General features: G+C 38.6%; 1 protein-coding gene across 5 annotated transcripts in view; it reads right to left on the reverse strand.

Moving 5' to 3' along the window:
* Positions 1-2,262: 2,262 nt before the first annotated feature.
* The window catches only part of FAM135A (family with sequence similarity 135 member A), a 43,386-nt gene continuing 20,481 nt past the window's right edge, over positions 2,263-25,167 (reverse strand). For 3 of the 5 annotated variants that reach the window (XM_053458673.1, XM_053458675.1, XM_053458674.1), the window contains exons 4-22: positions 24,374-24,453; positions 20,836-20,975; positions 20,127-20,197; positions 18,575-18,748; positions 17,195-17,321; positions 15,998-16,151; positions 13,725-13,802; positions 12,812-12,861; positions 12,210-12,365; positions 11,851-11,924; positions 11,352-11,506; positions 7,495-9,823; positions 6,303-6,463; positions 5,830-5,921; positions 5,224-5,321; positions 4,479-4,630; positions 3,959-4,069; positions 3,370-3,483; positions 2,263-2,968 (exon numbers count right to left, since the gene is read on the reverse strand). In XM_053458673.1, the coding sequence (XP_053314648.1) occupies positions 2,763-2,968; positions 3,370-3,483; positions 3,959-4,069; positions 4,479-4,630; positions 5,224-5,321; positions 5,830-5,921; positions 6,303-6,463; positions 7,495-9,823; positions 11,352-11,506; positions 11,851-11,924; positions 12,210-12,365; positions 12,812-12,861; positions 13,725-13,802; positions 15,998-16,151; positions 17,195-17,321; positions 18,575-18,748; positions 20,127-20,197; positions 20,836-20,975; positions 24,374-24,453 (4,522 nt within the window). In that variant the 3' untranslated portion in view covers positions 2,263-2,762. The remainder of the gene's footprint in view (positions 2,969-3,369; positions 3,484-3,958; positions 4,070-4,478; positions 4,631-5,223; positions 5,322-5,829; positions 5,922-6,302; positions 6,464-7,494; positions 9,824-11,351; positions 11,507-11,850; positions 11,925-12,209; positions 12,366-12,811; positions 12,862-13,724; positions 13,803-15,997; positions 16,152-17,194; positions 17,322-18,574; positions 18,749-20,126; positions 20,198-20,835; positions 20,976-24,373; positions 24,454-25,167) is intronic. The other 2 variants (XM_053458677.1, XM_053458676.1) reach the window with 2 other exon arrangements.

Here is a 25,167-nt window from a genome sequence, read left to right on the forward strand (position 1 = left end):
AACTGTTTCAATGCGGTATTGTATTAGCTGCAGTGTTGATCGATGTTCCACAAGGCAGTTATTATAAAAGAAGAAGATGAAAACTATTTTCTGGCATTGGGCCTGTGAAATTCCAATCATTAATGGAGGGACCTACACAAATCAAAAGCGGGAAGTCGTCCCCAAGAGTCCACATCGTGTTTAGAATACACAGGAGCTCTGTACAACGCATCGGTATAACAGTGACATTTGTAAAGGACGAAACAATAATGCATTAACACAGATTCCAAGATAGAAGAAAATAACATTAACAGCGAGAGTTTTCCAGCTATTGTAGGACATGCTATGCAGCCATTCATCTTTTGCTAAATGAAACACTTTGGCCAGAACGCCTCAGCAGTATAACCCAGGAGAGAAAGTCTGAGTTATTTCAGGAGAAAAGACTATTCCTTTACCGTAATCAACAATATCGAAGGTGTATTTACTGAGTTCAGCAATTGTAAGTAACCATGTCTGTGCTGAGCCAGACCCAGAATAACATTAGATTAATTCAGCCATTAGCTACGGGGTTAACTTGTTACATTTTTTGATAAATGTGTCTTTTCGTTGCATTTACTCCAAGCTTTTCCATTATTAAGTAATTTTAACAAATTTTATAAAGTTTTAAAAACCTAGCTTTTTCAATTCCATGCACTTGGAATTCTTCACATGCATTCTGCGTTTGCCACTTTGCTCACCACTATACGTTTTGTTGCTATTTTACTGTTCAGAAACTTTAATTTCTGAAAAGACAAACATTTAAGAAGCTGATAATGATCACTAAACAGGCTTACTAAACAAAAAAGTTAATTGGCAGCTCATTGTCTTCACTGTGCATTACAGAAGGGACATCCCCAGTGAGCATACCCTGCATTAAATCAACCTCACTGACTGAACTATGCATTATTCAGGATTAGCCCATTCATTCTTGTAATAGAAATGTCCCAGTGCCGAGCCCTTCTTAATGCTTAGCCAACTTAGTCAGGTGAAACTAGAACTCTCTTGCAAACTCACAGGTTAATGAATAAACCGTTAAGTGTAAAAGGGGCTCAAAAGCTTAATCCTTGGGGCCTTGCAGAGCTCTGTAGATAGTCATCTGCTTTCGGAGAGAATATGTGTGTTACAAAGATAGATCATAGTTTACATTTAAAGGGATACTACCATAAAAAGAAACTTCGACATATCGGTTATTCCTTCCTGCTGATTTCCAAGACCACCGTCTCGTCTCCTTCCTCTCTTCTTTTACGTTAAAGCATAAATGAAGTGTTATACCTACATTGATGTACAAATGGCTATAATTATACTACATACACATTTAAATAGGGTAATTGGGGGGGGGGGGATGAAAATACTGCAAGTTTACAAACAGGTTCCAGTATTTATATATCGGGTCTCCAACTTCCTGCCGATCTAATAAAGTATTAAAGGAAAGCTGAAGAACTGAAGAAGGTTATCACGTAAATAAAAAAGAAATTACTATAAATGCAGTGCCAAGGAGGTGAGCAATATCAGCAGCGACGGGATGATTTCCAGCAGGAAACATGATCTCGTGTATATTAATACCAATATGTAGTGTAGAAAGCACCAACTATGAAAAGCACGAAGATGCATGTGCTGGGGGGGTTACAGATTGAATGTTGATACTTGAAAAGCATATTAAATGGTATACGTTCATTTTATTACACAACATACATGAAGCATTGATCAATTTTTAATTGGGCCATTGCGCAATACCTCTTATTCAATCAATTGTGTCCCTTACAGAACAGCTGATGGTGCATCGGCCCATGCCTAAGATCTATGCCAGAACCTGGTTTCCGCTACTAGCGATCTTAGGTCTAGCTAAGGTCTCTACATAGAATGGGAAAGAAAACTTTCGCTGTCACCCTGCAGTTTTAAGCAATAGTTAAGGTAAATGGTACTACTTCCTGACTACTTTATGTCCCATCACCACCCGTTAAGTGCCCGGGAGGCTATTCAATTATCGGCAAATACTTAAAGCCTTCAGCCTATTTACAGTGCATGCACAAAGATAACTTTGGTAAGGATAGGACAACTTTACAATTGTGAGAATACCCCAATGTAATCACACAAAATGCCAACTTATGCATCAGATGTTAGCACTTCACCTACGCTGTCTTCGTCGGGACATGTGGATAGCTGCAACACATGCTGCGGAGGTGTATGTGGAATTTGAAAGCCTAAAATATGAAGTTGAGCCTCCAAAAATATAAACCTTTGAGATTTCAGGAAAGATTCTTTTATTGCAAAGACCATGGTCTTTGACAACTGGTGAAAGCACACAAGAGTAAAGGAGTTTCGCAGACACAGATGTCACGTGGTCAGACCAGCTGACCTAACAATCAATAAGTTCCTGAATTTCACGATCCTTGGGATTTTTTAATGTGGCATAAAATGTTGTATACAAAACAGACCTAAATCAGGAGCTATTCAGATGTGTCAATGCACACACTCAGCTCATTGTTAAGGGAGAAAGTGATTATTCTCCCAACTGTCTATACATCTGGGAAGAAGGATATACATTAATCTACACTGTATTAATAACCACTAATTTATTTCAAATTGGATAGTATAACAAGTTATCATTCTTAAAAACAAACAAAAAAAAAAACAACAAACCCACATAAATATCAATCAAAATGCAATGGCAGCTAATACTTTAATACCACATGCTTTGAGATTTAGTTGAATGAGGTATTACATAAAGGACTGGCAGTGCCCTCCTACTGGAAATATTTTAGGCCAGCAACCAGAAAGAATTTTTCCAAAAATACTTCGGAGTCAAGAACCGCAATGTGGGCCGCTCTTCCGATGAGAGAATTAGCAGTATTGGGTAATGCATGGATGACATCATAACGCACTAAGTTGCAGTCTTTGTTCTGCAGAACTGGCAGCAGGATATTTTTGATCATTTCAGCATAAACTGGTCCTGAAAACATAAACAAAACACATTGTATATTAGACTAATTCAATGTAATTTTATATATGTGTATGTGTGCATATCCACATCTATCAATATATACATACACACGTACACATAAGGTGAGTAAAATGACTAATCTTTCCAACTTTTAAACTGAAAGACAGAAAACCTTTTTTTCTCATTATTTTCTTCTTACCCTTTTCTGCAATTTTCTCATCAGTCACAGATGTACAGTGGTGGAAGTTTCCAGTTTTATATTTAACTTTTTTTTTTTTTTTTTACTACATTTGCGAAAACAGATTACTTGCCTTTCAGTTTCAATTGTTAAAAAAACACCAATGTCTCCTACTGTATCAATGATTTCACTGATATGCTTCAGCAAATGACGCAATCTATGAGCCTCTCACCTGACTGCTTGTCCTTCAGGGCAGTTTTGCACATCTCGATGCGAGCAGAGTGATAGGGAACGTATCGATCCTGCAGGGAGCTCACCAGAACCACGTTTCTGAAGTGCTCAAGGCCTGTGATAAGAGCATCAAACACTGTCAGGCTGCTGAAAGCACAGACCCTTGGACACAGGGTTTAAATAACTAACTACATCTACACATCTTTACATGGACATCAATGCCTAGCATAATAGACTAGGGGTACCAGGAATGGAAAGTCAGCCCTGATTCCCCCAACATGTATTTAACATAGATCATTCAACTTAAGGGGGTACATAATCATCAGGTTTGTTTGTGCTTTCAAGGTTCTAGGTCATCAATGTCAAGATGTTATAAGAATGCTTTTTACTAAGATACTAGCTTTCATATCTTTCCCCCAATGTGTGTATTTTATTGTCTAAAGCATTAGCTTGTATTCTTCGGAGAGCCCGTTCCGCAGCATGAAAACAACCTTATATCCGGAAGACATGTATTTTTAAATCATATTTTTGTTGAAAAACTAAAACAGAATGAAACATCCTAACAACTATTTGCAGAATATCACCATTACCTGGCTTTTTGCTGAGTTTGTACAGGAAGGTTTGCCGGGGATCCGAGTGGTCTCTGCACGTCAGCTGCAAAAGGGAGCCAGACTTTTTCCACTTCTGCATAAACCACAAACCTGGGTAACGGTAGATATATTTTACAAACGTGAAAACACAGACACAAAGCAGCAGGTCTTTTTGTAATAGCTGGATCACCAGGAAAGTGCAGAAGCAATAAACTGAATCAACCCCCTTAACACACAGTAGGAATTTTTGGCCTACTTATAAATTATGTGAATAACAAAAGGTAGTTAATATAGTACGATAATCTACGGGGGTTTAACATAGTAGTCCCTGATCTGAAATAGATAATGGAGCTACACATAAGTGTTACGAAATCAGGGCCTATTTGAGATAGATTACCTATTATTTTTTTTATCACATCTATAACTAAGACATTTCAAGTGCCCAAAACCAACCTCTAAGCCAACCTGTGATACCAGTAACCTTAGGTGCATCTGCTAGATGTACGCCGGGAGCGTTTACCTGTGTTAACCAGCGCACTGCTGTTATAGAGAGTACCCAGGTGCGGGCCCGACAGAGAAAGGAACGTGTGCAGCTTGCCGAGGTAACATCTGAATCTAGGCCTTGACAGAACTGAACGTATAATTAAATTGCCTAGAGAATGGCCTATGAAGCTGGAAGGGAAAGAAAGAATCAAAGTGTCAAAATATAATCATTTCAACAATGGATTGATATATACATCGTTACAATTATTCCAAAAGTGGCAAATTGCAGGAAATAATCATAGTCAACAAACAGAAAGCTTCTCCAATACAATTCCCTCTTGTAATCTCAACAAGGACCACAAGTTCCTCGTCATCATTTTAAAAACCTGTGTATCGGCTTTGTTCTTCCTCTCCCATTAGAGAAGAAGATGAACTCTTAACCCACCAACTTCACTTCATACCATAGTGGTGTAAAATATGGGGCTTCTATACATTTGGGTGCATTGTGAAAATCACAATGCGATTAGTAAGCATGGCAAAGATCAGATTATAAATTACTCATTTGACTTAATTTAATTAGTACGTTTCAGAAAAATCCACGATTACCTTTAGGCCAATTCAGTATAAAAAAATCTTGCAATTAAACTATATAAACATATATATGGATTTATTATTAAATACCAAACAACAGTAAAGCTGTAAGGACTAGCAGCTGATATACAGATCAGTATATGTATGTTGTAACACAGTACTTGGATATGAAGAAGGAAGGCATAATGTACCTTATTCTGGAAATGGACAGATTGTAGATCTGGATGTATTGTATGATTTCATCCAGAAGGCGATCTGTCATAGTGTCAAAATCAGCGAAGGTATCATTCTGAGAAAGAAAGACCATAACATGCTTTGTGCACACGTGCTTTATACACACTAAATACATGGCTGTTGTGTGTGCTATATTCTCAGTAAGGCTGCATGAATGGAATTGGAGGAAAATACGTTTTTTTCATTCATTTCGCAGTTGTAATTACATTGAACGGTGCCTGTACTTTGTTGCAGCAGCCTCATCATTCTAGCCCCGATTTTATTAATGCATTTGGCCCATTGTATGAATAATTGATTAACATACTTTTGTAAATGCCGATCCACTGCCTGGAACCAAGGTCACCTCTACAAAAATCTGTCTTAAGGGCTCTTACAAGTTTGTCTGTACTGTATTATGTAGCGTACTTTTGGGTGCAATAAATTGGATTGAGATTCTTGCCAACAGCCAGTTTTGATGTAAACACAAGAAGCAACGTGAAAGGCATCTTTTGGTTGCCAGGAAGGAATCGACGGGCACACGTCAGGGTTTAATTCAGATGTTTACTATACAACGTTTTACACACCTGGTTTCTCTCAGACATTAGAAAATCCTTTCGCCCACCAGGCAGTCCAAGCTCAATGTAGGTTCTTACCAAGCGAAGGTCAGCGCTGTTCCCTAGGTGAAAGATCAGATCGCTGATTTTAAAATCTAGTTGATCGAGTGACACGTTTTGTAAATGATGACAGGGAAAGTATACAGTTCCCTGTGCACAGCCTTAATGTAAAAGTGCTCTGAGCCATATTTCTAGTTATAGCATAATATTTAAACCGAGTAGAATTTACTAGGGTTTACATTCTGACAAATTTGCATTAGAACTTAAATCCAACCAAAGAAAATGATACTTAACACTATAGAGTGGATGCCAAGCCATTTTCATACGTCTCTCAAAAAGGTTTACCATCTCATTAATAAAAGACAAATGCCCAATGATAAAAAAAACACTTTAATGAAGTATATGAAATCTTTCAAGCCCACCACAGAAGAAATCAAATTTACCGTCAAGACCATGAACACAGACAATGAGATGTATTCCTTCATCAGAGTTATCCTCCTCCTCCGCTGTAAAGTAAGGGACAGTGGAAGCCAAATGGGGGACATCGCTATAAAGGAATCCAGGGAGCTTAAGCTGTTTGAGTTCTTCTTTGGCCTGAACGAAGCTATAGAAAGACGGGAAACAAAAACTCAGTTACAGTAAGAGTAGGGTATTTGCTGATATTTGTTACTCTGCATAGAAACAGCACGGGCACTGGTAGTAAGTAAGTCTATATAAATAAAACTGAATTAAAACCTATTTAAGACAATCCTCTGCTGTCCTGGGAGGGTATAGCGATAATCTGTACTATTTACTCCTACTATTTACTACTAACAGTCCGTATTTCATCCGTCATTTTAAGTTCTATATTTGACAGATTTGGCCATCTTTTTTCCAGATGGAAAACCTGGCAATGTGTTTAAGTTAGTGGTTCTGGCCAAGACAGGTCAGGCATGATCATTTATTTACAGAACAATTAACACTCCCCAGAATTGAAGGCAACACATACTGGTTATTTAAGAGTTCACTATGGTCCAAGCATTCCATGTCCCCCTGCACAGTTCAAATTCCTGTCATGAACCAGGAATAGATGGAAATTCACCCCAAACTACGTAGACAAGCTGCCCATGGATATAGCATTGATCTGGCACGCTGAGGGACCCTCCAGGTTTTTAATTAAGAAGGTCTGTGTTTAGTCCAATTTTCAATAGCCAAGAATTGGCAGCTTGGACCAATTCAGGTTTTAGTGATTAAACCTCAAAACGTGAAGTTATTTCATCTAGGGCACATCGCACCCAACTCAGAACTAACCTAAGAGTTTTCACAGTTAATTTCAAGCCCTGTGCAATGAGAAAATCATGTGCCATCAAAAATCTCTCTAGAAAGTACAAAAAGGTTTATATTAAAAGAACAGTAGTCCTACCAATGAAAAATGCATATTAAGTATTTTTAATAGACCTCATTTAACTTACATATAGTAGAAGAAGCAGTGCCACCTCTTCTCTGGTTTTCATGCCACTTTTGACTACCTGAAGCCAATCAGTGGCAGGAAAGAGTCAGTGAAGTGAGGCAAATGCTTGGGGGGGTTCTGCAGAATACTTCCTTGTACTTTCAAGGGGGGGGGGTATCACAAATATTCAAATGTTTGTTACTTACGCAAGCATTAGAGGCTTAGGGGAGCTCTCATACCAGGAGAGACATGACGATGAAGCTGGTGATGCACCTCCAGGCTGCTTCGTAATAGTATCACGCATATTTCTTGATGTAAACGCGCTTCCGCAAGGAGTGTCCCTCAGGGTGTAGGAAAAAGATAAACAGCTCGGAGTACAAACACCAGGCACGTTCAAAGCATACTCAGAACTTATTCTCTCTGCTTTCAAACAATGTTCATCTGAAGAATCCTGGCTAATTTCGCATACCGTATCATCAGACCTACACAATGGACCATCGGTTTCCTCATAGTATCCATTCTGAATCATTTCTTCATTCTGCTCTTCTTCATCGTCGTCGTCATCTTCTTGAGGAGTTGGACCACATGTTTGTAGTATTGGTGTTTCTTTGGCTGGACTGTTACACTTCGCTTCATCTGCAGGACTTATATCCGAAATGTCAGTGCTACTTTGGGAGCCAAAGTAATTCTCTATTAGCCCTTGCCTTACCATGTCTGTGTTAGTAGTCGTGGAAGGCAGTACGTTAGATTGTCCTTCCCTGATTACGTCTGACTTTTCACGATCTGTGTGTTTTATTTCACTGCTAAAAAGGTCCTCTTTTTTTCCGACAAATTTAACGTCTTCTTCGGCAGCAACTGAGCCTGAAATTACAGATGGCTCGCCCACAACAAGAACTTCGGGATTTAATGCACCTGGGTCAGCGTTATGGTGCTTGCCAGAAGTTTGAGGCTCCCTAAATGTGGTTATGGGGCCTGTTGGGGGGACAGGAATACTTTTGATCTCGTTTTGGGTTTCTTCATCAGAAATTGCAAATTGAAAAAGATCTCTCATGCTAGAAAGGGAGGAATGTACAGACACTGATTCTTTGTCAGGAAACACCACGCATTGAGGCTGTAAGAGAATGCTGGACTTTTTAGTGTCGTATTTTGGCAAATTAGATGTCCCCAGGTCAAGCACAGTTTTACTGTCTTTTAATTGACTTTCAGGAACAACTGATATTTTAGACGTTTCATCAGGTGACAGCTCATCGTCATCCGAGGGCAGTGAGTTTATAGAGGTCAAGGATGACTGGATTTCACTAAGTGCACTAGTGCTTTCTGTACAGTGACTTTCTACTGCCGTCCTCAGATTAGCTTCTGGCTTTAATAAGAGCTGAGGAAACACTTTATCAGTTGTAAGGGTGCCTTGATCATTCTGGTTTTCTGAACTCGGTTCTGGATTTGGGTGCGTAGAAAAAGAACTAGGCTCACTTTCAACACCAGAGTCAGAAAACCTTGAAGAAGCGCAGGTAAGATTGATATCTGGCAATTTAATGGTGTCCCCACTAACAACAATGTGGACCTCTTTAGAACTAAAAGATTGCTGATTGTGCTTCAGCCGTGAAAGGGCATCTACGTTTCCAGTCTGTCTAATATGTGTATCCAGTGCAACCTCTTTGTCAAACACAGAGTCTGTCTCTACCAAGTGTGTCAATCCATCCTCCAAAGTTGGAAATCCATGCCCCTGCAAGCTATCTTTAGGTGCTGTATTTCTACAAGACTCTGGCTTGGAGCCAAAAATAACAGTTACTTTCTCGCCCTCGTAAGGATTCTTGTTGCTTGGCTTAACCTCTATTGTCCTCACACCTGAAGGGATTGCTGGACCACGTCGGCAACTTTCTTCGGGATGTGGTGTGTGATCCATTTGTGGAACCCCCGTACCTGCCTGTTGCGTGTTGTGTGCACCTAGAATGGTGGAAGTGGAGAAATGTGTTAGGTTACCAGAATCCAAAGCACTGCTCTGGGTTTTCACGGAAATGTCAGCTCTTCCTTGCAGTGGTTTATTCATGTCTGCATTATTTGGCAGAGGTATAGGGCCCTTCTGCCATGTGTGTAACCCAGAAGACTTGGGGTCATTTGGCAGTAAACCATGTATGGAGTTATGTCCATCCTTATGACAATGCGAAGGCTTGAATTCAAAAGGCTTAGAGACAGCCTCTGCTGTAGCAGCTTTTAAACATTTGTAGCTTACCAATACCACTGAGTCCTTAGAATTTTGCTTTACTATCTTTTTGGGGTTCTCTGGTTTCATTGTTCTCATGAGCTTATTTACTTTTGTTTTTGACTGTTTTTCATCTTCACTTTTACCCTTCTGGGATTTTGTTAGAGGCTTTTCACCTTCTGTACACCAAACAGCAGCAGAAGAACCTTCAGCTACGATTTTCAAATCTGAAGAGGCAAGCCCACAAGCAAATGTATTCTCGTTGTCAGCCTTCTCCGCTTTATTGGAATCTGATCTGTGCAAATTCTGAACTCCCATCCACGGTCCATCAAGGTCTGCAATGCAGAATGTAAAGAGCGCAGTCAAACAAAAAGCAAATGTTGGTCTCATAACCACAATATTACTGTTACTTTAGAAACTCTGTAAGCAAAGATTAAGCGAAGTTGGTTTCAATCAGGTCACAATCTTTCTAACTGATCCAAGTGTCCATAGGAAAAACTAGACCGAGTACCAACAGTGCAAGAGTTACAGCAACTTGTTATTGACAGAGCGCTTGATCAGTCATTATCTTAATTGATTCCCAAATCCACCGCTGCCAAAGTTTGACAGCTAAGTAGGAGGAACTTGATAAGTTGCTGGAGGAACTTATCAAGGCCCTTAATTATGTTTTCCCATGGAAGAATTAGGGCATAGCCGACAAACCCAATGCATGGGTTGTATGACTGTAATCAGGAGATGTTGCTGAACTGGGGTGATGTCTGGCAGTGACATATGCCAGGAGCTGTAGCTAAAGTACAATGTGTGGAAAAACACCCAAAAAATAACTACCACACACTTTGATACCCGCAATGTACTTCTTGGTATATGTCACTTCAAAACACTCCCCCAATATGTATTCAGCAACATCTGCTGAGTATAGTAATAACATCCATGCATTTGTTTGTCAAAAGGTATTTTAACACTTTCCATGATAGGATTTTTGTGAGGACACGGCGCCAATTTTAGGACTTGCTCATAAATAGTTTTTATATTATTATATATTAAAACTATTTTACATTTTATTTGCCATTTTTTTAATATGTGCTTGTGACTGAATGGTTCCCCTCATGGAGCTGTTAATTTAAAATGTTGTTACAGCTTCAATGTTTTAACCATTTCTAATTGTTTTATTATTATTATTATTTCAGTGAGCTTATTATGATTAGTAAGCTGAGCTCCATTGACCCGCATTTTTGCCTGCAGTACCTGTAGTCAACTTGCAGGGGAACTCACAGTTCTCAGGAGGGTTTGGACTATGGCGCTTGTGATCGTCTTCAGGAGCATTCACAAAGGTCCCTGATTTTTGGGGATGGAGGGGTTGCATTTCAGCAACATTAACTGAGCTTGGAAAGAGATCGCTTCCTAAGCACCAGGGTGCCGCCATATTAAATATGGCACTCTCAGGAACAATCACACGTGGGCTCCTGCGACATTATTTAATGAATGCCTCAGTATTAAGGCATTGCAGGATTGTTGATCGCTTTCTACACTTTCTTAACCCCATAACTTTCCAGGTACGTCATTGGTCCTTAACCGTATGATTTCCCGTGACGTGCCTGTCACGTCATTGGTCGTTAAAGGAATTAAGTACTTTACTTGTGAATAAGATTAATGCTGTCTTGTTGTGTGGTGACAGGTAATCATCTGCATGAGCTTATTAAATCAAATTAAGTACATTCTGTCCAGACAATACATGCAGCTTGATATGCCTGTGAAACTCCAGAGGAAAAAAAAAAGTAAAAACTGTTGCACAGATCAACTGTGAAATACCACATGCACACATGCAACAAGGATGGCTGTAACACACACACTTGCTACACATACCTTCTGTTATATAATCTAAATAACGATCTTCAAAAATAATAGGCAGAGTGTTGAAGTCTCCGTCCAACTCACTGCACTCAATGGGGAGGGGAGGCAGAGAGCTGAAGTAGGAAGAGTTCTTTATTGCTGTAGACATCTGAAGGTGGCTCTGGGCACTGCGAAGAGAAAATACCTTTCATTTATAAAGAAAGTGTTACAAGCATTGATAAAACTGTGTGTTTAGCCATCGCTAAAGACTCTTCATCATCCATTGCACATCATTTCTAGAACCCATCGTTTCCTAGAAAATCATACAGATTAATCTCAAAAGATTTACAAAATGCAGGAAATACATGACCGCAGATTATGAGGAAACAATCACCAGCCATTTGCGGAGCAACTTGAAATGGACAGGCATACATATATACATAGCACTGCAACAACATACCAAAGCAGCCACAGGATCATAAAAGATCCTGGTGATTGGTTATGTAAGAGAATGTGGCTCTGTAATACTCACTGCAGTTCTTGATATGCCAGGGCTGCTTCTCTCGGATGCTCCAAGCAAAAGAAAGCCTCGGCAAACCTCCGTACCTACCGGAAACAAATAACATGTTCATAGGACACACTCACTGGTTTCCAAATGTCCTTGACACCATCAATATCCAAAGAGAATTTGGATATTATATGGTAGGCTGGCATTCCAGATATGGTAACATATTACATACCCTTCATTTGCGTTTAACATATTGCAAAATACAATAGTGTTTGCCTCTAGGGTTCTGGTGTACACAATCACTTAGATAACATGCATCCACGTATCATTAATGAGTCACACACTCAGACACCATGCATTGCTGGGCTTGTTTGCTTCCTTACTCTTAATGTATGATGTTCTTGAGCCACCATGACTGTGATTTCATCCTGCAAGGCAATAACTTCAATGAACTGCCCCCACAGAGCCATGAGAAGGGAGCAGAGCTGCGCCAGGTTCATGTTTATCACTTCGGCCAGTTCATCAGGGTTCTTGATTTTCTGGTTCGTGGAACAGAAAGTATATTAACTCGCCATAATTGCATAACCCAAGAATAATAAAAAGTCTATTCAAAGGGTTCATGTTCAATACATATCAATAGTATTATCTGTGTCTGGAAAAATGTAGAGATGGCGTTTATTTCCCTGCCGGACCCAAACCTTGTAGTGAGGCATTTTAGGATGGCAGGTCCTCATTAAGGAACTGTCTGTGATTATACCAGAAAGAGGGGTAAAATTCCTAACACTCTCCAGTTGGGTCTCTAGGATCTCTGTCAACTTCCATGCAGTGAACTGGATCCTCTGAGCAGTAGTCGTGGCTTCCCTATGTAGTACGTTTCAAGCTGGTACCAACCACAAAGCAAAGAACTTTGTGTCTAAGCTCACCCGCTACTGTCATTATAAGCAAAAACATTCATGGGCTAACAAACACAGAGGAAAATATCTACCTTGACATCTTCACACAATTCTGCAAGGCGAGCGTCCACATCAATTTTTTCTGTGAAGCACAGAAACAGTACATGTATGGATGATGAAAAAGCTACATGTCATGATTCAAACATACACAGCATTACACCAAAGCTAACACACCTATGTGCTGGAGGTTCGGCAGGTAACAGCATATACATTAGGGGAGCCTGCACTCCCCTATAGTTTAACAGATCCTACCGAGGATGTAATATATTTACTTTACTTAAATAAAATGCGCCTAAATATACGATTCAATGTATGTTCGTAATTGATGGATGTGTACATATTATATCATGTATGAGGATGGTTTATTAGCATTGTACTTCTTGGTCCTGTAGTCCACAGACACAGTAAATTCAGTCTTGGGGATAACTCTCTATTCTGTAATCATGTGATAATCACTGCATCTATACCTGGATCTTGGCCTATAAAGAATACATCACATATATTTACATATCTAGATTGACAATAATCTCCTTGTCTCAATGTTATTCTTGGATCTCATTTCCACATAAACACATGGCGGGGGGGGGGGGTGGCACAAGCCAACTTGGACTGCTGCTTACTACACTATTGCTAGTGAGGACAGTATGTCCAACTACACTGTCTGCTACCTTAAGCATACTTGGATTTCCGCCAATACAGTAAATTAAGTGTCTGCATGGGCCAAGCATCTTTATGGAACATGAATCTGGCTCCATATATAACATCTGTAAGAGTGCATCAAGGGTTCGAAAGTTTCCATCTGACATGGAATATTTCTATAAAAGCCAACACTCATACACCATTTCATTATACCTTTAAGAATGTAAAAAAGAGTGGTAATCTACATAAGACGCAATCATCATAAAATAATAGTACTAAATCTAATGCATTTTACTAGGAACATACCCTGCGTGTGGTCTCTCGGGGGCCATGGATATTTTCTTCTGAGGACACGTTCATAAAGGACCTGCATGCGGGGCTTGGCTGATTGTAAGGATGGCACACATATGTACTAGTTACACACCTGTCATTTCTGTGCTTTGTGACTTAATTTAACGTTAGTCAAAGAAGAACAGTAGCTCATAAGAAAGGAGTCAGTCAAGTAAAGCACAGAGAGCTAATAGGTTTAGTGGCTTTGTCTATGATGTACACTGAAATCGGGCCGCATTTAGTGCTCTCTAGTCAATGAGAGAGCTTGTTGGATGTTTAAATAATGTGTGTGATGGTTTTTGCACAAAAGAAGCATGCTGAGTTTTTAATGCAATGTGACAGGTGATCAAGTAAAACAAGATAACAAATGTACATCATAAAGGGAAAAAGAAGGAAAAGTATGATCTAAGAACTAAGAGGAATGGAAGAAAACCCAGTGTATGCAGCGTAGGGTTTGACCCTGAAGAAAGCAATTCTATTAACACGCTATTTAAAGGTCACATATTCATAGGCATGCACCACCAAGAGGCAAGCTCCAAAGATATAACGTATGTATTCCCTCTACTGGAGCTAGCCCTGCACCGAAACATTTAATTATGTATACGTTAGGTGTTGTGAATGGGCACAATAACTTATATTCACATGTGTCCTATGCTATATGTGGTTTTAGAACTAGGCCTTATAAACATTTCAGTGCTTGGCTGCTCACATCAGTGGGAATACTACTGTTAGTCTGCTTCCATGTGTTCATTCAAACCAGTGGATTGTTAGTAATTAGTAAAACACACACACCACCCACAAAAATATCATCTTTGTTCCTACCATAAAAAAAACAAAATTATGAGAAAAGCATATAAACATAATGCACATAAAAGCAACAATGTGGGTGTGTGTATCGTATAATGACACAGAGTAACATTCCACAAAAGGTAGGTTTCTTGAGCATGGGGGACGTAGAATCAAGACAATACACAGAGCAAAACCTGTGTGTGTGTGTATATGTGTGTGTGTGTATATATATATATATATATATATATATATAAAACTTAATTTTTCATATGGCCAAATATCTAAATATTCATAGGAAGCATAAAGGCATTGGAGATCTTTAGGATCATGAGTATCATACTTTCGTAAGGGTAAAAATAAGGGAAAATAATGTTATGAGGGTTATACAGTAAACAGTGGCTTTGTAGGTAGTTGGCAAACAGTTGAACAAATATTGAGTGTGTCAACTCAACCAATTTACCTATGCAGAACCAAGTCAGAGAAATCTTCTGGTACAGACCCGTCATTAAACATAGTTATATACTGTTTGGATTTACCTGCAAATTCACTGTATAGTAAATTTATTACAAGGGTGTGATTGAGCCACTTTCTCCCGACATATTCAATAAGTAAACACGCCAATGTTGTGAGAGGGTTTACTTTGCCAAGCAGCACCTCCATAATATCAAACAGTGTGATGTTGTATACATCAATGTAACAACATATACATATATATACTATATATATATATAATATTTTTTAATACTTTGTTATACAAAACAAATTGACAGGGGTTGACAAGGGAAAGGGCCTGAGTACATCCTGAGTAGACAAAGGTAGAAAGAACCTTTCTTGTTTCCCAAACATAGGAATTATCACTACAACCTAGGGGAACTCAGGATCAGGCTAACCAGAGTTTACCTATGTCTCATTCACCTAACCCAACAGAGAACAGTGAAGAAAACTTTAGGAGAACATTCAGAAGATACTTGGCGTATCTTGCCAGCATCAAAGTTATTATTTGTCAAGTGGCTTTGCTCTGTGTAATGCTAATTATGAAAGCTGGCTTTATTTAGAGTGTTTAGATTTGTTAAGTTGTATAAGATAATAACGTTATGGTCAATAATAACTTTTGCCAGGTCATTCATGGCTATGGGTTCATATTATAAACACACCTACATGTGCATGAAATATACAAGTCAAAAAATAATGAATTTAATGTAAATGATTCCTATTTCGTGATATAACAAAAAATGAGAAAAAAACCCAAATGCTTATAACTACCACTTTTGAGTTTTGGATTTCAATGAATTTGTGCCGGACACAATGAAAAAAGAAAAAAAAACCACCACCTGGGTCATTCTGTCACTTGCAACATAAAGGGCAGATTCTTAAAAAAAATTCCCAGAGCGAAGACTACTAGATTTATGCGCCACCAGACGGCAGCAAAGGCCCTCAAGGAAAAGCATCACTATACATACCCAGCTCCAGTTTCAGAGATGAAGGCAGTTCTTTTGTTACTGTGATGAAGTAGCTGTATAATCCCTTAAAAGATAGCAGCAAACAGGCACAGAGTGTATAATGGAAATTGTAGGCATGCTGCAAAAAACTTTCTTGAACTACAAAGCTGTTGCCCTGGAAAGAGAGATAAAGAGCAAGGTAAAACAAAACAAAAAAAAACAGATGGAGAAGAAAAAGACAACAAGGAGCTGGAAAATATTCTATTCTTACATATTTAGTAACCCTAGGTTTAATGAATACAAATTCCTTCCAGGAATTAACAGCTGTCTGCAAATACATTTCTTCTTTGAAATGTTTAATTCCTTCTGCGATACCTTGTCCCTTTTAACATTATGAAAAATGTAAGAATACATATTCTGATGCACTTAATATAGAGAAACACTGCTGGGGCTTAATTAGGTTAATTACATCAATATATTAGAGTAAAATAGATATACGTAGAATGCCATATAGACCGGTTATATAGTACCTAAACTAAAAGTGCAGGGGGGCAATTGGTGCTGCTTACCTTTGCATAGCTCGCACACACTGTGTGAGCAGCGTCTCTTCTTCCACCTATAGGAAGCAGGAACCCAGCAGAGTCATGTAAATTTACATGACCCTGCTGCCCCTGGGCGGGACAAGAGAAGTTGTTTGCATATAGTGCAAGCAACGCAGAGAGAAGCAGTGGCCCCTGTGCAAGTCTGCAAGCGGCACCGGGAAATCTGCAGTTTAGGTAACGGGGTAGGGGAGGGTGTATGAACGAGTATGCATGACTGAGGGAATGAATGAGCATCTGTGAATGAGGAAATTAATGAATATGTGTGTGATAGCATGGATGTGTAAGTGGGGGGAGAGGAAAGCATGGCACAGGGAGGCTGTAAGTGATGTGCAGACCCCATCCTGCAGGGCAGTATTTTATCTGTGCTGGCAGCATCAACACTCAAGGGGGCACAGCTAGCCATGCTTCAGCATGTATTGGCTGCGTTTGCATGATAGGAATGTGATTGCTATATTAAATATATATGATTGGTAACAGCAATCACACTCCTATCATGCCCAGGCATACCCATAGTCCAGCATGTACTATAATCGCTAGACAGTTTAGGTGTAGTGGTTGTAATCCCTTATTTATAGTATATACAGCTTTCTTAGTATTTATATATATATATGCTTACATCTGCTGATAGCTGCTTTGTGTAGTTGTTGCCAAACACTACACTTTCCAGCGTTGGGATGGAGGAATCCTTGTACTGGGTTGGGGCATTTCGATTTAGCCACGTGTTTTTTATAGCTCGGTGAAATCTAGATGGAATGACAGAGAGAAAAAAAAACCTGTAAGGATCTGCTGGATTAGTGTTGTTAATGATCAGGGAGAAACGTAATGGAAACATGAAGCATTTACAACTTTTGCTTCGTTTTCGAAGATTTATACAGCATGTCAATAAGGAATAAGAGTCCATAGATGGGTCAGGCATGTCACGCAAAAACGGTCAGGTGATGACAGAAGTATCAGAAAGAGAAATTCTTTAAGCAATTGGGTCATTTAATTTGATCTGAAGAATATGTGGGCACTATAAAGGTTATAGTCCTGACATTGTAACTTAGAATGAATAACAGCCAGCATAAGGTGATGCATACCTTCTAATACTTGCCTGTAAATGCCAAAGATAGGAATATGAGGCATGCCTTCACTCAAGACAAGAAAATATATTTTAAAGGCTTTTTTGTTCACACGGATTAAACTGTAAAAATGTTTTTTTCCTCTTAAATGTATGCCTACATTTCTAGATTTTTTTTTAAAGTTTGCCCTTCAGTACCCCAAATACCATATTTGTTTTTTGAAATTTTTACCATATGTGGGTTTAATTAAGATTCCCCTTTTCAGTATTTGATGTACCCACATAAATTATTATTATTATCTTGTATTTATATAGCACCAACAATTTACGCAGCACTTAATACAATACATATATTCAAGGGTTATGACAAGACCAGAATTGACAGACTAAGACAAACCGATAGATTAGGTGGAGAGAGTCCTACTTGCAAGCTAAATTATACAATCTTTTTCCCAGATACAAATAGGGCTTTCATTTGAAACCACAGAAACATGCAAAAAATAATAACCATAGGTGCTAGTATGTAAAAAACCTATACAAACTAAAATACATTTTCATCAGTAGGTGCCACTGATGAACAATGACCCAATTTATGTTTGGGAACACCCCCCTTACATTTGATTTATTTCTGTTGGAGAGATCACTTTAGAGATCTCTTGTACATGTTTTGTACTCAAGATGTCCAAGTCGCTGCAAGAAAGTCAGCATGGTACGTCCTAACGGGCTTTTAAGCACAGTTTTTTTTAGGACGTACCGGTATGTTTATAGGGTACTAAAGGGGGTTAATGATATAATGAATGTATATATATATATATATATATATATATATATATATATATATATATATATATATATATATATATATATATAGTTCCAAATGAAAACACTATTTGTTTTGAAAAGAGTATCCATAATGAGCCAAGAATATATACTTACGTGATCAGTGGCTGATGTAGCGCAACTAAGGAACCATGAACTATAACAGATATGACAGAGAGATGGAAGTAATCAAACATTAAATTGATGTGGTGATGAAGGCCTCTATGTAGGTTAAAGTGCAACTTTAAATTTCGGCTACTAATTTGTTGCAAGGCGTTTGGGTCATTTGGTCTGGAAAGAAAGAAAATATATCTATCAGAAATGACAGTACAGACGTTCCATCGAACAACAAGGATAAGGAGTGGCAACTCTTAAACCAAGCTACATCTCCTTACCAAAAAAAAATCTACATCTCCCACCAGGTAACCAGGAGCAGCTTAATGCACTGGCTTTGGGGTGTGTGTGTAAAATATTTCATTACATTGAAGAGAAGCACCCCAAAGCAAGGTCCAATTTTGTCCTGATACACCCCTTCTCGCCAGACATCTGAACTATTAAAAGTAGAATCATTAATGTTCCAACGTCACAATGTTTCCAGCTGCGCAGCTCTCTCCCTTGGGTTACAGGTATAACATACTTTTTATGTGCATGCTCTGCGAACAAAATACACTCCTGACAAGGAAGGCTGTGAAAAAGCATTTCAGTTTACTCTAAACGAGCAAAGCTCTTGCCTTTTTAGAGGCTTCCAAGTACGCAGGAAATATCACCACACTCCTAATTACCTAGCAGATTTATATGCTTTCTGGGTAAGTGGCCGAGAGTGCAGTCTTTGGCAGGCAATTTGGGGAAGAGGTTTTGTGATCCTTTATGCAGGCGTGAGAGGGGGTCGATCACACTCAACATGTTTAGGCAACACCTGAAATTTGGTTTAATTGCCTTCACACTTCAGGGCTGTGAATAAAGGACAAATCTGACTCAGTAGTATCTCCATACGTGAGCATGGAAGGCCAGTTAGTGACTGAGCTCTTCTGACGTGTGCCAATTAAACGGAAACCTGGATATTCTGGAACATACAATAATGAAAGGCCGGGGAGCTAGAATGCTATTCTTCTAACATATTAATACGTTCTTGATGCAAATAAAATATTTAGCAGAAATAAATCAATAATTATTTGTGAAATAACTATCCAAATACTTAAGGGTTAGACAGGCTGCCTTCTTTGTACCCGCTTTCTGCTTTATATGCATTTTGAACACAGCCCATCATGGAAACATTATACATCTATCTACACAGTATATATAGGTAAAACTGGTCTTGGGAAATGCTGTAAATTGAGAAACATCACACAATATGTTTTTAGATTGGTATATGGCCAATATTAATTAATTTCTCTTAGGGAAGCATTAAAACTCATTCCTCACGAAAAAGAAGAAATAGAAACAAATTATGACATGTTAAGGTACTCTGTGAGTGGGTCAAGGGGCAAATGCACACAGAACATTCTACAGAATACCACAAAAAATTAAAAGGACCTTGCAGCTATCATAATCGTTCAAGTGCATATGATGGCTGGAGTGTCCCACATAAAAGGAGTTGATTATTTTCATAGATTTGAAAAGTCAATAAACAGCATTGGTGTAAGGCTTACAAGTTGGAGACTGTACTTACGAATAGTCTGTGTCTGTAAAATACAGATCCACGGAAAGTTGGAAATTTAGTTCATTTAAAGTCTCCTCAATCTGTGAATAAAATGTGAAACAGAAGGGCAATGATGTTACGTGGTGGGGAAAACATAGGTAAGAGCGACGTAACCAAATCACTTTACCTTAAAGAAACAGTAAAATGTATTTTAGAAGCTGGATCACAGCTGATTTAGCACCAGCGAGCCCTCTGCTGGCTTTAAATCACAGCAAGTGGGAATCTACTGTGGGAAGTCCAAATGCTATACACCAAGAACAGACAGCGGCTTCATAGTCTGTCCTACAGTACGTCCCCAGCCGGGAGCATCTCAAATTACAGCTTTTTTTGTGCCATTTCATAGGAACAATCTCTATTTACAGTACATTTCAGCCCGATCCCACCCAACGGACAGTCCAGAACCGAAATGTTAGGCAAATTTCCCCAGACGTACATTTCGGCCTTTGTCAGCATCATCAGTGGGGCACAGTTGGTATCCTTCTAGGTACAAGAGTAAGGAGGTCCACGTCTGGAAGTCTAAAACCTTTTTACACATAGATACCATAATGTTCGGCACTTGTGTGTATATGGCTTGCACAACAGTTCCTATTATTACTCAAGCACACAGCCATCAAGATGATGCACTTTGTTTAACATGCCGCTGGTACTTCAAACACAATATGTAAAAGAATCTCATTACCTTTCTTTCATCCAATAGCATTTTAATTTTAAAGTTCATGACATCATTAACTGCAACCTCCTCGTTCTTGTATAGTATCTGAAATATTTTACTGCAGACTGCATTATCTTGGACTGAAGCTGGAAAGGCTAAATCATCACCTGGAAAGGAGAAGAACCCACAATATAAAGTAAAAAAAAAAAAAAAATAAAAAGCATTTTTTGTTTAAATAATAATAAAAAAACATTTTTATGTGCCTGTAGAGGTATTACTCCCGGGTGACATAGACCACTATTTATCTAGGCATGACTGGGAGTTACACTAAATGTACACAAATTTATATCAACAGTTGTGTGTGTATAATATATATATATATATATATATATATATATATATATATATATATATATATATTTACTGACCGGTTCATATTCTACAAAAGGGGAAAATGTGTGGCATTTCATTGGTTGCTATGGCAATACAGGTCCTCAATTTAGTTACTCGCTGCATCCCAGATATTTTACACTTTAATGTCTAAAATATAGGGTGGAAAACGCTACATGATATGAGCATCTAACCGAATCTTTACCTTGTGTATGGATGCGTTTTGGAGACTGGTAGAATGCACAGTATTTGGTCTATATAATCTGGTGGTCTCTCAGAATTATTCTCTTCTGCTAATACTAGAAATTACATGAGGAACCACAATATACAAAAACATTGGGATTTTAACATTAAGTGGCAGAATAAAATGATCGTTAAAAAACGTATGATCTTGCGGTTCAGTCAAATATTGAACCGTGAAGTCAATTTGTGGTAATATAAAATTGGTGCAAAAATGTTAATATCGGTTAAATTACTACACACAGTCCTGTTTACAGACTGCTTATGACTGCTGCCCCTGGACTACAGAGATATGCAGGAACCACTTAAACCGATACGCGCTTCAGTTTTTGTGCACCGACGTATACATGACATACAACAATAGCATTCATCAGAACACGACAGACATCCATGAGATAGCAGCATATCAGAAAGATGGGTTTTATGCCTAGAGTCACTAATCTGAAGAATGCACTACTAAAGCTGCCAGGTTTCTGATGTACGTCTCCATCTAGTTCATTTATTTACTTTAATTTCCTCAGGCGCTGTCAGAGAACAGAAAAATGATAGTTATTAAGCAGCAGTAACGATCGCATCTCTTCATGCCTGCGTTTGTGTGTTCATGTTTTAAGGTCATGCGGTGCTACACACGTGATCTATTGTGCTGTATGAAGGAGAGCATGAGTTTTGTGCGATGAATACAGTCGCTGGAGCTGGAGGTCTTCTATTAAAGATGAAATCTCAAGAACGCAAAGTAATAAATAGTGAATAATCAGGGGTTTTGTGTTAATTCCGATGTAGCGCTGATTCTTTGTCCAACGACACGCATATTACTACCTCTGCCGGAGCCAAAACAAAGAGGCCAAGCAGACCGAAACAAGAGACAGCAAGAGCTCTTTGCAGCATTGCTCTGTAGTATATAGGAGACATTATATGGTAACATAATGACTGCATTTATTAAGTGTACAGTGGGCTAAAAGCTTATTATCTTCTGTTATTTTAGCCAGGTGGGTCAGTTCTCCCAGCAATGTACAATAATAATCTGCATGGTAAAGCTAAAACAACAATATACACTATTACACTATACCTGTACTATAATCTGTAGTCTAACTTTATTCTAATCTGTGGTCTATATTTATTAAACATTTTCCTAAACTCAGTGTAACATTGGTAAAGTGAGATCCCAACTGTGGATTTTCTTTCAGACTTATACGTGTACAAAAGGTACGCAAGTCCTCATGAAAATTACGGTTTAACACATTTTCAAAATTGGTGCCGAACAAAGCAGAATCCGTTGACTGGTATAAAATCTTTTCAGTACTATTGTAAATGTTTATTTATAATATTTCTCTCTGGATGATATGAATGCATCTGTGTATTTTTGCAAACTAACTACTGGCAAAACCAGGACACGCCGCGCACAGGGCTGGAGGATGGTTTCTAAACTACTAGAGTACGTTTGAAGGAGCCTCTCACATTCATGTCGGCCATCTTGGGAGTATAAAAACAGGTAGGGGAGCCTAGTAACTCTTAAAACCAGTGCAACATAAAAAGGTACGATACGGAGTGTGTAAATGTCCTTGATGAATGTTTTTCATTAGTTACACATGGCTACAGAATACACACTGAAAGTGCAGTATATCTGACCCAATCAATAGACCGAAAGCATGGAAGACCAGGGCCCTCTTCTTCTTCTTCTACACCAGTATGTCTTAACATGTGTTCTTATTTTTTCCACTTTATACAATTCTGGATACTGTCAAATTTAAGGTTATTGTTAATTTTCACTGCCTCTATTGTGATATTGCTAAGGGGCATGCTGGAGCTATATAAGTAAAACCCAATGCAAAGACAGAAGAAGCCATTTAGTTGGTACTGTATGAAAAACACAGTCTATCCATAGATTTTTAACTAAGCTAAGTTGGTAGAAATAGTGCTTAAATACAATTCAATAACCTTCACTACCCTCAGGAGGAGGCGTGTAAATCCAGAATGCCTATGAACTAAATTAGGACTGGAAACCTCAATGTCAAACTGGACTTCACCAGACAACTGGCCGATTCATTTGATGGCTCCACAGACAAAGACGACTACCCATTCGACAGCAGTCTCGACACATCTAGTTAAACCTGACAACAACCAGACAACAGTCTTGTCACGCCACACTATTAAACATTTGAATTTCTGTGAATTATAGGACTGGCTGTTGAAGCTGGCCTGTATCAAACACTGACAAGTATTTTATCAAACAACCAAGTTACTCTTAACTTTAGTGGCAGGTAAAATGATAATGAATTGACCTGTCTGACAAAGTTCTCCATCATACATATGTGCCCATCACAATATGTATTTATTACAAGGAAGATTAGACTCAAGCAACAAATGTAGTTAAGAAATACAGATACACTATATGACCAAAAGTGTGGACACCACTCGAGTTTAGGTGTTTTAGCTTAATCCACACCCATTGCAAACAGGTGTATACAATTAAACTAATAGGCAGCCATCGACATACACTGACAGTAGAGTGCAGATCTCAGTGACTTTAAATGCCGCACTGGTCGCGATGCCACAGGTCAGTTCATTATTGTGTTATTATTGTGAAGTGGAAGTGCCCAGGATCAACAGCTCAGCCACAAAGCAGTAGACCACGCACACTCACAGAACGGGGCCGCTGAGTGCGGAAAGTGTAATAGTTGCTTGAATTGGAACAGGCATAAATATTTTGGCTGAATGGGCACAAATCCTCACAGACACACTCAATATTGTGAAATATTGTGGAAAGCCAGAGCAGAGGCTGTTCAAGCTGCAAAGGGAGGAGGGAACTCCATATTAATGCCAATGGTTTTGGAATGGGATGTCAAACGAGCTCAAACAGGTGTGATGGTTAGGTGTTCACATACTTTTGGTCATATAGTGTAGGTTTTCCCATAAAAATGTTCTACTAAACACATACCTGTGACTCTCAAAAGACTTGCTTCAATTTTGTGTGGAATCCGGGGAGGGATTTTCATGCATGCTCGAATTTGGTAAAACCTAAGAAAGGCAAGAAATATATTTTTACAAAAGTAATATTGGACTTGTACTTTCACTATATGAACACTTCAACTTCTAATATTATTACATAACCATGGTTCAAGCAGTCAGAAGCTGATCATAAGTAAAAATAAATAAATACATAAAAATCCATTGGTCTTTTGTAGAAGTACACTTTGTTGCAGCATAAAGGATAATTTTACACTTCCCATGAGCTAGACACCAACGGCATTCCACTTTTAGTTGGTCACAGAGCCCCTTTCTAAATTAAGAGAAAATGCCACTTTTCTTGTTCAATCAAAAGGGCATTTTTTTTTCTACTGATGTTTATAGGTAGTAAGCAATTTTACCCAACATGTTACAACTTAATTATTATTCTCACTCCTTATTACTGGGAACTATCACTTTCTGTTTAAGTTTCATAAAAGTAACTGTAATAAATAAAGTATAAATTTCACCTGAGGAGAGTAAAATAATAGAGCACTATGTCAATAAGGGTTATGGAAACAAAATAGTTGCTTTTGCTGAGATGATCAGTAGACATCAAAAAGTTCAGTGTGCGTGTGGCCACAGGCATTCTTTCCAGGTAATCCACCCACAAAAAGGCACTGTAAAAGGTTAGGGAGACTCCCGGAGAGATGTCGCCGGTGATAAAATATGTCATACATTCTTTACTTTGGATTAAAGCAAGTCTTGTGGTCACATTATGCCAAG

This window comes from Spea bombifrons, chromosome 3 (assembly GCF_027358695.1).
Source record: "Spea bombifrons isolate aSpeBom1 chromosome 3, aSpeBom1.2.pri, whole genome shotgun sequence".
Taxonomy (NCBI): Eukaryota; Metazoa; Chordata; class Amphibia; order Anura; family Pelobatidae; genus Spea; species Spea bombifrons.